This window comes from Chlorocebus sabaeus, chromosome 22, assembly GCF_047675955.1.
Source record: "Chlorocebus sabaeus isolate Y175 chromosome 22, mChlSab1.0.hap1, whole genome shotgun sequence".
In the NCBI taxonomy this organism is placed as follows: domain Eukaryota; kingdom Metazoa; phylum Chordata; class Mammalia; order Primates; family Cercopithecidae; genus Chlorocebus; species Chlorocebus sabaeus.
The window spans coordinates 40,591,155-40,603,840 of NC_132925.1; the positions used below are offsets into that span (position 1 = coordinate 40,591,155).

General features: G+C 34.9%; 1 protein-coding gene across 4 annotated transcripts in view; it reads left to right on the forward strand.

Annotated features, from left to right (window-relative positions):
* The window catches only part of STXBP5L (syntaxin binding protein 5L), a 494,315-nt gene that overhangs the window by 41,109 nt on the left and 440,520 nt on the right, over positions 1 to 12,686 (forward strand). For all 4 annotated transcript variants that reach the window (XM_038003392.2, XM_007985660.3, XM_007985662.3 and 1 more), the window contains exon 3: positions 4,210 to 4,307. In XM_038003392.2, the coding sequence (XP_037859320.1) occupies positions 4,210 to 4,307 (98 nt within the window). The remainder of the gene's footprint in view (positions 1 to 4,209; positions 4,308 to 12,686) is intronic.

Sequence of the window (12,686 nt, forward strand, 5' to 3'; positions counted from 1 at the left end):
AATAGGGTGTCCTTTCCTTACCTTATATTTTTGGTTGCTTTGTTGAAGGTCAAATACCTTGTCAAAGTATTCAACTTTATTTCTGGGTTCTCTATTCTGTTCTATTTGTCTACATGCCTATTTTTATACCAGTACCATACTGTTTTGGTAACTAAGCTTTGTAGTATAGTTTGAAGTCAGATAATGTGATGCCTCCAGATTTGTTTTCTTTAACTTTCTTTGATGGCGTCCTTTATAGCACATAAGTTTTTGCTTTGGACAGAGTTCAATATGTCTGTTTTTTGTTTCGTTGCTTGTGTTTTTGGTGTTATATTTAAGAAACCATTGTCTACCTTTCCACAGTGTAGATGTACATCAAAACATCATGTTCTAACCATAAACATTTACAATTTTTATTTGTCAATTAAAAAATAATTTTAAAAACATTACCTAATCTCAAGTCACTAAGATTTAAACATATTTCTTTTATTTATTTATTTATTTATTTATTTATTTATTTATTTTATTTTTATTTATTATTATTACTATACTTTAAGTTCTAGGGTACATGTGCATAACATGCAGGTTTGTTACATATGTATACTTGTACCATGTTGGTGTGCTGCACCCATCAACTCGTCAGCACCCATCAACTCGTCATTTACATCAGGTATAACTCCCAATGCAATCCCTCCACCCTCCCCCCTCCCCATGATAGGCCCTGGTGTGTGATGTCCCCCTTCCTGAGTCCAAGTGATCTCATTGTTCAATTCCCACCTGTGAGTGAGAACATGTGGTATTTGGTGTTCTGTTCTTGTGATAGTTTGCTAAGAATGATGGTTTCCAGCTGCATCCATGTCCCTACAAAGGACACAAACTCGTCCTTTTTTATGGCTGCATAGTATTCCATGGTGTATATGTGCCACATTTTCTTAATCCAGTCTGTCACTGATGGACATTTGGGTTGATTCCAAGTCTTTGCTATTGTGAAGAGTGCTGCAATAAACATATGTGTGCATGTGTCTTTATAGCAGCATGATTTATAATCCTCTGGGTATATACCCAGTAATGGGATGGCTGGGTCATATGGTACATCTAGTTCATATTTCTTTATTCTTAGAGTTTTATAGCTTTGGCTTTTATATTTAAATGTATGATCCATTTTGAGTTAATTTTTGTGTATGTTATAAGTAAGGAATTTAACTTGATTCTTTTGCATGTGGATATAGAGTTGCTGAACACCATTTGCTGAAAGGATTAGTCTTTCCTCAATGAATTGTCTTGGCACTCTTCAAAAATCAAGGGACTGAAAATGTGAGGATTTATTTCTGGAATCTCATTTCTGTTCCATTAATCTATATGTCTATCCTTATGCCAATATATTATTTTCTTTATTACTTTAGGTTTGTGTAAATTTTGAATAGAAAAATGTGAGTTATCTAACTTTGTTCTCTTTCAAGACTGTGTTGTTATTATGAGTCTCTTGGATATCTATATACATTTTAGGATTAGTTTGTCAATTTTTGCAAAAAAGCCAGCTGGGATTTTGACAGAGGTTGCACTGATTTTAATATCAATTTGGAGAGTATTGCCATGTTAACGTTTAATCTATAAATATCTGGGATGACTTTTATTTAGGTCTTCTTTATTTTTTAAAATAATATTTTGTAGTTTTCAGAGTACAAGTTTTGCACTTCTTTTGTTCATTTTATTCCTATATATTTTATTCCTTTGAATTCTATTTATTATAAATGGGGTTCTTTATTTTATTTTTAGATAGTTTATTACTAGTATACGGAAATACAATTGACTTTTTATTTTTAAAAAATTTCGCTTTTAAGTCCTCATGAAAACATTTATTATAGCCTAATGGTAAAGCACTGGATTTATAATCCTGATTTTGCCACATGATGAATCAAGACATTTATCTTCGTAAAAGCACTTTGAAGCAGTGACTTAAACTCACCGTTTCTTTAGTTCTGACAATTAATGTCATTTTTCTTCTTTTGGCATTGATGGATGCTTGATCATGCAACTATATAAAGTACCCTGTGCCCTTATCAATAAACAATATCCTTGGTCAATGAATAAAGGTGTGAACAATTTTTAAAATTCTTTCCATATAGTTTCTTTTTCACTCTATCACCCAGGCTGGAGTACAGTGGTGTGATCATGGCTTACTGCAGCCTCAACCTCCCGGGCTCAAGTGATCCTCCCACCTCAGCCTCCAGAGTATCTGGGACCATAGGCATGCAACACCATGCCCATCTATTTTTTTTTTTTAAATAGAGACAAGGTATCACTATATTGCCCAGGGTGGTATCGAGCTCCTGGGCTCAAGTGATCCACCTACCTTGACCTCCCAAAGTGCTAGGATTACAGTTGTAAGCCACTGCACCCAGCCCATTTTCCATATAGTTTCTAAGCAATTGTCAGGCATTTTTGTAACAAAAAATGGATCTAATGGACATGCTTGAAATAGATTCACTTAAAGAGCCATTGAACAAACATGATGTGAAATATAAACTTGTAGTGGGGAAAACTCATTATAAATAAGCAGCAGTGGAAAATTATACAGTAATTTGTTGCCAGTAGCTCCAATAGCCTTGAAAGATCTCACAATTGACTTTTTTTTTTTTTTTTTGAGATGGGGTCTTGTTCTGTTGTTCAGGCTGGGGTGTAGTGGCATGATCATGGCTCACTGCAGCTTCAGCCTCCTGGGCTCAAGTGATCCTTCTGCCTTAGCCTCCTGAGTAGCTGGGACTGCAGGTATGCGCCATCATGCCTGGTGAATTTCTCTCTCTCTCTCTTTTTTATTTTTATTTTTGAAGATATGGGATCTTGTAATATTGCCCAGATTGGTTTTGAACTCCTGGACTCAAGCAATCCTCCTGCTTTGACCTCCTAAAGTGCTGACATTACAGACATAGGCCACTGTGTCTAGACCACGATTGACTTTTTAACATTAGTTTTGTAACCTTAACTTGCAGAGCTCCTTTATTAGTTCTAATAATTTTTTAGTGTATTTCTTAGGATCGCGTTTATACAAAACTGTGTTCCCTGCAGGTAGATTTAGTTCTTGTTTTCCTATCTGGATGTGTCTTATTTCTTTTTCTTTTCTAATTGCTCTGAATAGGATAGAACCTTCAGTACAATATTGAATAGAAGTGGATAGAGTGGAAACACTTGTTTAATTCCTAACCTTAGAAGGAAAACATTGATTTTTTCACTAATTTTTATGATGTAGGTTTTTTTATACATGCCATTTATTAGATGTATAAGGCAGGAACAGAAAGAAAAGTTGAAAGAATTATATTGTGAACACTCGCTCATATGTATATTCTTACCACTAATATTTGACAGTTATTTTGCTATATTCACTTATCATGTATCTATCCATCCGTCCACCCTTTTATCTATATTATTTTATGGATGCATTTTCAAGTTGCAGATGTCAGTATACTTTACCCTTTAACACCTCAGTATACATAGCATTAAATAGATTTTAATATTTGTTTCTAATAATTCCTTAACATTTTTGAGGTATAATTTACATGCAGAGAAATCACAAATTTTATTGTACCATTTTATGAGTTTTAACTAATGTATATGCTTGTGTAATCCAAACTGCTATGAAAATACAGAATATTACATCTTTACTCAAAAAAATTTCTTCATATTCCTTTCCAATCAATAACTCTTCAAGACAACTACTGTTCTGATTTTATAAACTTTTTGTGTGTGGCTTCTTAGCATTGTGTTTTTGAGAATCATTTGTGTTGTTGCATCTATCAGTAGTTTGTATCTTTTAATTGTTGAGTAGTATTCCATTGTATGATTATATCATATCACAGTTTGTTTTTTGATTCTCTTGTTGGACACCTGGGCTGTTTCCAGCTGGTAGTGTCTTACTTATACAAATCATTTTATGAACATATACTATTAATTTTCCTGAGTATATACATAGGAGTGGAATTGCTAGATTGTAAGACAGATGTATGTTTAGTTTTATAAGAAACTGCAAGACATTTTAAAAAAGTGTTTGTATCATTTTACACTCCCATCAACAATGTATGAGTTTAGGTTACTCCATATCTGTGTTAATGTTTGGTGGTAGCTTTTTTTTTCCTTTTAACTAATTTTAGACATTCTGGTGGCTATATAACGGTATCTTGTGATTGCAATTTTTATTTCCCTGGAGACTTATTTGTATTATTTACTCTCTTTCAGACAGTTCGGCATGGTTTTCCTCATCAGCCCACAGCATTAGCCTTTGATCCAGTTCAGAAAATCTTGGCTATTGGGACGAGAACAGGTGCTATACGAATGTATCCTTAATTTTTGGTTCATTATTTGCCACATTAATGCCAATTACATTTCTTTAAATATTCAGGTAAGAAAAATATTTATGACCAAATAAACTTTATTATTTTCTAAGAAATGAGTAACTATTGTGAAAAATCTATATTTTCAAGTTTATTGGCATATTTTTAATGTCTTTGAGATCAGTATTGATGTCTTTTCTTTAACTCCTGTTCTTTGTAATTTGTATCTTCTCTTTTTTCCTTATCCATCTGCCTAGAAGTTTATCAATTTTATTGATTCTCATGATTCTCACAAAGAATCAACTTTTGGTTGCATTGCTCTTCTTTATTGTGTTTCTATATTCAATTTCATTGAATTCTGCTTTGATCATTTAAATTTCTTTGCTTTTGGTTACCTTGGGTTTAATTTGATCTTCTTTCTCTAGTTTTTAAAGTGGAAACAGGTAATTAATTTGAGGACTTTCTTCTCTTCTAATATGCGCCTATAGTACTATAAATCTCCTCCCAAATTCTACTTTAGTATCATCCTGTTTTTTAAAATTAAACTTTTTATTTTGGGATAATTGTAGATGCACATGTAGTTATAAGAAATAATACAGAGATATTCATATCTTTCACCTACTTTGCTCCAATTGTAATATCTTAGAAAACTATAGTGTAATATCACAATCAGGATATTGACATTATACAATCAAGATACGAAACATTTCTGTCACCACAAGGATTCTTCACATTGCTCTTTTATAGTCACACCTTGTCCCTCCAACCCCATCCTTGACCCCTAACAACCACTACTTTGTTTTTCATTTCAATAATTTTGCACTTCAAAAATGTTATATAAATAGAATCATACAGTTTATAATTTTTGGTGATTGGCCATTTTCACTCAGTATAACTCTCTGAACATTCATTCATATTGTTGCATATATCAATAGTTTATTCCTTTATACTGAATTGGATAATATTCCGTAGTTTAGATGTATCACAGTGTAGCCATTCACCTGTTCCAGGAAATTTGACTTGTTTCCAGTTTTTGGCTATTCTAACTAAACAGCTATGATCATTCGTGTACATATTTTTGTGTGACCCTAAGTTTTTATTTCTCTGGTGTAAATGCACAGGAGTACAACTGAAGGGTCATGTGATAATTGGATATTTTAGTTTTAATTTTTTTAGTGTATCATTCAGTGTTATTAAATACATTTATAATATTATGCAACCATCATCACTGTCCTTTTCTGTAACTCTTTCACTTTGTAAAACTGAAATTCTATACCCATTAAATTATAACTCTCCATATTCCTCTTCCTCTAGCCCCTGGAAACCACCATTCTGCTTTCTGTTTCTATAATTTTTACTACTCTAGGTAACTTATATAAGTGAAAGCATACAGTATTATTCTTTTTTGGGACTGAGTTATTTCATTCAGCATAATGTCCTCAACATTTATCCATGTTGTAGCCTATGTGAGAATTTCCTTTTTAAGACTGAATAATATTTCATTGTATGTATATTTCATATTTTGATATCTGTTCATTAATTTATGGACATTTGGGTTTTTTCCATGTTTTAGCTATTATGAATAATATTGCTATGAACATAGGTATACAAATATCTCTTTGAGACCTTGCTTTTAGTTCTTTTGGGTATATATCCAGAAGGAGAATTGCTGGATCATATGATAATTGTATTTTTAATTTTTTGAGGAACTGCCATTCTGTTTCCCATAGCAGCTATACTAGTTTACATTTTCACCAATAGTAATTGCCCTTTGATCCAAATATTTTAAATTTTAATGAAGTTCAAGTTGGCTATTTTTTTCTTTTGTTGCCTGTGCTTTGGGGTCATAGGTAAGCAATCTTTACCAAATCCAATGGAATGAGGTTTTTACCCTGTTTTCTTCTAAGAGTTTTATAGTTTTAGGTTTTACATTTAAGCCTTTTATCAATTTTTGAGTGAATTTTTGTGTATAGTAAAAGAGTCTAATCTCACTATTTGGCATTTAGATATTCCATTTTCCCAGCACCATTTGTTGACAAGGCTGTCTTCTCCATTAAATGGTCCTGGAACTCTTGTCAAAAATTATTTGATCATACATGTTAGGGTTTGTTTGTGGGCTCTCTATTTTATTCCACTGATCTATAGGTATGTTTCTATGTTACTACTACACTGTTTTTACTTACTGTAGCTTTGTAGATTGGAAACCAGATAGTGTGAAACTTGAAATTAGATGATTTTTCAGCACTTATTGAAATGATCAGATAGTTTTTGTTCTTGATTATGTTACCGTGTTATATCATGTTTATTGATTTGCATATGTTGAACCATTCATGAATTTCTGAGATGATTCCCACTTGATAATGATAAATGATTTTTTTAAAATATGTTGTCTTGTTGAAATTGATCTGTGAGTATTTTGTTGAGGATTTTTGCATGTAGGTTTATCAGGGATATTGGCTTGTAGTGTTCTTTTTTGTTCGGTATTAGGATAATGCTGGCCTCATAGAATGAGTTGGAAAGTATTCCCCGCTTTTCAATTTTTTAATTAGGAGTTTGAGTAGAAGAGGTATTAGTTCTTTAAATGTTTGCTATAATTCAGCCATGATACTATCAGGTCTTGGGTTTTTCTTTTTTGAAAGATTTTTTTTTTTTAAATTACTGCTTAAATCATGTTACTCATTATTGGTCTGTTCAGGGTTTCTAATTCTTCATATTTCAATCTTGGTAGGTTGTATATGTCTAGAAATTTATCAATTTCTTTGAAGATTTAAAATTTGTTGGTGCATAGTTGTTCATAATAGTTTCTAATGAGCCTTTGTATTTCTGTGGTGTGAGATATAATATCTCCTTTTTAGTTTTTCATTTTATGAAATTTTTTTTTTGTTGTTGTTGCCATGATAAATCTCTTTGTTCACCGAGGTCAATTGGAGGCTCTGCCTTAGTCTTCCTTTTTTTTCTTTTTTTTTTTTTTAATTATACTTTAAGTTCTAGGGTACATGCACACAATGTGCAGGTTTGATACATAGGTATACATGTGCCATGTTGGTAGCTGCACCCACCAACTCATCATTTACATTAGGTATTTCTCCTAATGCTATCCCTCCCCTAGTCCCCCACCCCCCGACAGGCCATGGTGTGCCTCACCCTGTGTCCTAGTGATCTCATTGTGCAATTCCCACATATGAGTGAGAACATGCCGTGTTTGGTTTTCTGTCCTTGTGATAGTTTGCTGAGAATGATGGTTTCCAGCTTCATCCATGTCCCTGCAAAGGACATGAACCCATCCTTTTTTATGGCTGCATAGTATTCCATGGTGTATATGTGCCACATTTTCTTAATCCAGTCTATCATTGATAGACATTTGGGTTGGTTCCAAGTCTTTGCTATTGTGAATAGTGCCACAATAAACATATGTGGGCATGTGTCTTTATAGTAGCATGATTTATAATCCCTTGGGTCTATAGCCAGTAATGAGATTGCTGGGTCAAATGGTAATTCTAGTTCTAGATCCTTGAGGAATCGCCACACTGTCTTCCACAATGGTTGAACTAGTTTACACTCCCACCAGCAGTGTAAAAGTGTTCCTATTTCTCCACATCCTCTCCAGCATCTGTTGTTTACCGACTTTTTAATGATTGCCATTCTAACTGGTATGAGATGGTATCTCATTGTGGTTTTGATTTACATTTCTCTAATGACCAGTGATGATGAACATTTTTTCATGTGTCTGTTGGCTATGTAGATGTCTTCTTTTGAGAAGTGTCTGTTCATATCCTTTGCCCACTTTTTGATGAGCTTGTTTGTTTTTTTCTTGTAAATTTGTTTGAGTTCTTTGTAGATTCTGGATATTAGCCCTTTGTGAGATAGGTAGATTGCAAAAATTTTCTCCCATTCTGTAGGTTGCCTGTTCACTCTGATGGTAGTTTCTTTTGCTGTGCAGAAGCTCTTTAGTTTAATTAGATCCCATTTGTCTATTTTGGCTTTTGTTGCCATTGCTTTTGGTGTTTCAGTCATGAAGTCCTTGCCCATGCATGTGTCCTGAATGGTATTGCCTAGGTTTTCTTCTGGAGTTTTTATGGTTTCATGTTTAACATTTTAAATCTTTAATCCATCTTGAATTAATTTTTGTATAAGGTGTAAGGAAGGGATCCAGTTTCAGCTTTCTACATATGGCTAGCCAGTCTTCCCAGCACCATTTGTTACACAGGGAATGCTTTCCCCATTTCTTGTTTTTGTTAGGTTTGTCAAAGATCAGATGGTTGTAGATGTGTGGTGTTATTTCTGAGGCCTCTGTGCTGTTCCACTGATCTATATATCAGTTTTGGTACCAGTACTATGCTGTTTCGGTTACTGTAGCCTTGTAGTATAGTTTGAAGTCAGGTAGCGTGATGCCTTCAGCTTTGTTCTTTTTGCTTAGGATTTTCTTGGCAATGTGAGCTCTTTTTTGATTCTATATGAACTGTAAAGTAGTGTTTTCCAATTCTGTCAGGAAAGTCATTGGTAGCTTGATGGGGATGGCATTGAATCTATAAATTACTTTGGGCAGTATGGCCATTTTCACGTTATTGATTCTTCCTATCCATGAGCATGGAATATTCTTCCATTTGTTTGTGTCATCTTTTATTTTGTTGAGCAGTAGCTTGTAGTTTTCCTTGAAGAGGTCCTTCACATCCCTTATTAGTTGCATTCCTAGGTATTTTATCCTCTTTGTAGCAATTGTGAAAGGGAGTTCACTCATGATTCAGTGCTCTGTTTGTCTGTTAATGGTGTATAGGAATGCTTGTGATTTTTGCAGATTTATTTTGTATTCTGAGACTTTGCTGAAGTTGCTTATGAGCTTAAGGAGATTTTGGGCTGAGGCGATGGAGTTTTCTAAATATACAACTATGTCATCTGCAAACCGGGACAATTCGACTTCCTCATTTCCTAATTGAATACCCTTTATTTCTTTCTCTTATCTGATTGCCCTAGCCAGAACTTCCAACACTATGTTGAATAGGAGTGGTGAGAGCAGGCATCTCTGTCTTGTACTGGTTTTCAAAGGAAATGCTTCCAGTTTTTCCCCATTCAGTATGATATTGGCTATGGGTTTGTCATAAATAGCTCTTACTATTTTGAGATATGTTCCGTCAATATCTAGTTTCTTGAGAGTTTTTAGCATGAAAGGGTGTTGAATTGTGTCAAAGGCCTTTTCTGCATTATTGAGATAATCATGTGATTTTTGTCGTTGGTTCTGTTTGTGTGATGGATTATGTTTACTGATTTGTGTATGTTGAACCAGCCTTGCATCCCAGGGATGAAGCCAACTTGATTGTTGGGGAATAGGCTTTTTGATGTGCTACTGGATTAGGTTTGCCAGTATTTTACTGAGGATTTTTGCATCAATATTCATCAGAAGTATTGGTCTAAAATTCTCTTTTTTTGTTGTGTGTCTACCAGGCTTTGATAGCAGTATGATGCTAGCCTCATAAAATGAGTTAGGGAGGATTCCCTCTTTTTCTATTGATTGGAATAGTTTCAGAAGGAATGGTACCAGCTCCTCTGTGTACCTCTGGTAGAATTCGGCTGTGAATTCATCTGGTCCTGGACTCTTTTTTGGTTGGTCGGCTATAAATTATTGCCTCAATTTCAGAGCCTGTTAGTGGTCTATTCAGAGATTCAACTTCTTCCTGGTTTAGTCTTGGGAGGGTGTATATGTCCAGGAATTTATCCATTTCTTCTAGATTTTCTAGTTTGCCTAGAGGTGTTTATTCTCTGATGGTAGTTTGTATTTCTGTGGGATTGGGGGTGATATCCCCTTTAGCATTTGTTATTGCATCTATTTGATTCTTCTCTCTTTTATTCTTTATTAGTCTTGCTAGTGGTCTTTCAATTTTGTTGATCTTTTCAAAAAACCAGCTTCTTGATTTTTTGAAGGGTTTTTTGTGTCTCCATCTCTTTCAGTTCTGCTCTGATCTTAGTTATTTCTTGCCTTCTGCTAGCTTTTGAATTTCTTTGCTCTTGCTTCTCTAGTTATTTTAAGTGTGATGTTAGGGTGTCGATTTTAGCTCTTTCCTGCTTTCTGTTGTGGGCATTTAGTGCTATAAATTTCCCTCTACACATTGCTTTAAATGTGTTCCAGAGATTCTGGTATGTCGTGTCTTTGTTCTCATTGGTTTCAAAGAACACCTACATTTCTGCCTTCATTTCGTTATTTACCCAGTAGTCATTCAGGAGCAAGTTGTTCACTTCCATGTAGTTTTATGAATTTCAGTGAGTTTCTTAATCCTGAGTTCTAATTTGATTGCACTGTGTTCTGAGAGACAGTTTGTTGTGATTTTTGTTCTTTTACGTTTGCTGAGGAGTTCTTTAGGTCCAATTATGTGGTCAATTTTGGAATAAGTTTGATGTGCTGAGAAGAATGTATATTCTGTTAATTTTGGGTGGAGAGTTCTATAGATGTTTATTTGGTCTGCTTGTTGCAGAGCTGAGTTCAGGTCCTGGGGATCCTTGTTAACTTTCTGTCTCATTCATCTGTCTAATATTGACAGTGGGGTGTTAAAGTCTCCCATTATTGTTGTGTGGCAGTATAAGTCTCTTTGTAGGTCTCTAAGGACTTGCTTTATGAATCTGGGTGCTCCTATATTGGGTGCGTATAGTTAGGATATTAGGATAGTTAGGCCTTCTTGTTGAATTGATCCCTTTACCTTTATATAATGGCCTTCTTTGTTTCTTTTGATCTTTGTTAGTTTAAAGTCTGTTTTATCAGAGACTATGATTGCAACCCCTGCTTTTTTTTTGTTTTCCATTTGCTTGGTAGATCTTTGTTGGGGTCCGCGTGTTTCCTAAACAAAGGAATGAACACACAAGACAACACAAGACAAGACAAACATGGTGGCCGCCTCGAATGGCACGCTCTGCTTTATTTTATACAGTCGTTTGTGGAATGTTGCCAAGTCACAAGACACATTGTTGTTTTTCTGACCTTTCCCTGACTTTCTGGATTTTCAAGATGTTTACACATAAACAAGCCCCCAATGCCCTTCTTCGTTTGCGAGAGCAGGACTTATCGGGAACACCCTGTTTGTGAGCAGGTAGTCCTCTACAGATCTTCTTCCATCTCTTTATTTTGAGCCAATGTGTGTCTCTGCACTTGAGATGGGTCTCCTGAATACTGATGGGTCTTGATTCTTTATCCAATTTGCCAGTCTGTGTCTTTTAATTGGGCATTTAGCCCATTTACATTTAAGGTTAATATTGTTATGTGTGAATTTGAGCGTGTCATTATGATGTTCACTGGTTATTTTGCCCATTAATTGATGCAGTTTCTTCATAGCTTCGATGGTCTTTACAATTTGGCATGTTTTTGCAGTGGCTGGTACTGGTTGTTTCTTTCCATGTTTAGTGCTTCCTTCAGGAGCTCTTGCAAGGCAAGCCTGGTGGTGACAAAATATCTGAGCATTTACTTTTCTGTAAAGGATTTTAATTCTCCATCATTTATGAAGCTGAGTTTGGCTGGATATGAAATTCTGCATTGAAAATTCTTTTCTCTAAGATTGTTGAATATTGGCCTCCACTCTCTTCTGGCTTGTAGGATTTCTGCCAAGAGATCCACTGTTAGTCTGATGGGCTTCACTTTGTGGGTAGCTCGACTTTTCTCTCTGGCTGCCCTTAACATTTTTTCCTTCATTTCATCTTGTTGAATCTGACAATTATGTATCTTGGGGTTGCTGTCTTCTTGATGACTTTCTTTGTGGTGTTCTCTTTATTTCCTGAAGTTGAATGTTGGCCTGTCTTGCTCGATTGGGGAAATTCTCCTGGATAATAACCTGAAGAGTGTTTTCCAACTTGGTTCCATTCTCCCCATCACTTTCAGGTACACCAATCAAACGTAGGTTTGGTCTTTTCACATAGTCCCATATTTCTTGGTGGCTTTGTTCATTTCTTTTTACTCTTTTTTTCTGTAAACTTCTCCTGTCACTTTATTTCATTAATTTGATCTTCAATCACTGATACCCTTTCTTCCATTTGATCGAATCAGCTATTGAAGCTTGTGCATGTGTTATGAAGTTCTCATGCCATGGTTTTCAGCTCCATCAGGTCATTTAAGGTCTTCTATACACTGTTTATTCTAGTTAGCCATTCATCTAATCTTTTGTCAATGTTTTTAGCTTCCTTGCAATGGATTTGAACATTCTCCTTTAGCTTGGTGAAGTTTGTTATTACTGACCTTCTGAAGCCTACTTCTGTCAACTTGTCAAAGTCATTGTCCGTCCACCTTTGTTCCATTGCTGGCAAGGAGCTGCAATCCTTTGGAGGAGAAGTGGCACTCTGATTTTTAGAATTTTCAGTTTTTCTGCTCTGGTTTCTCCCCATCTTTGTGATTTTATCTACCTTTGGTAT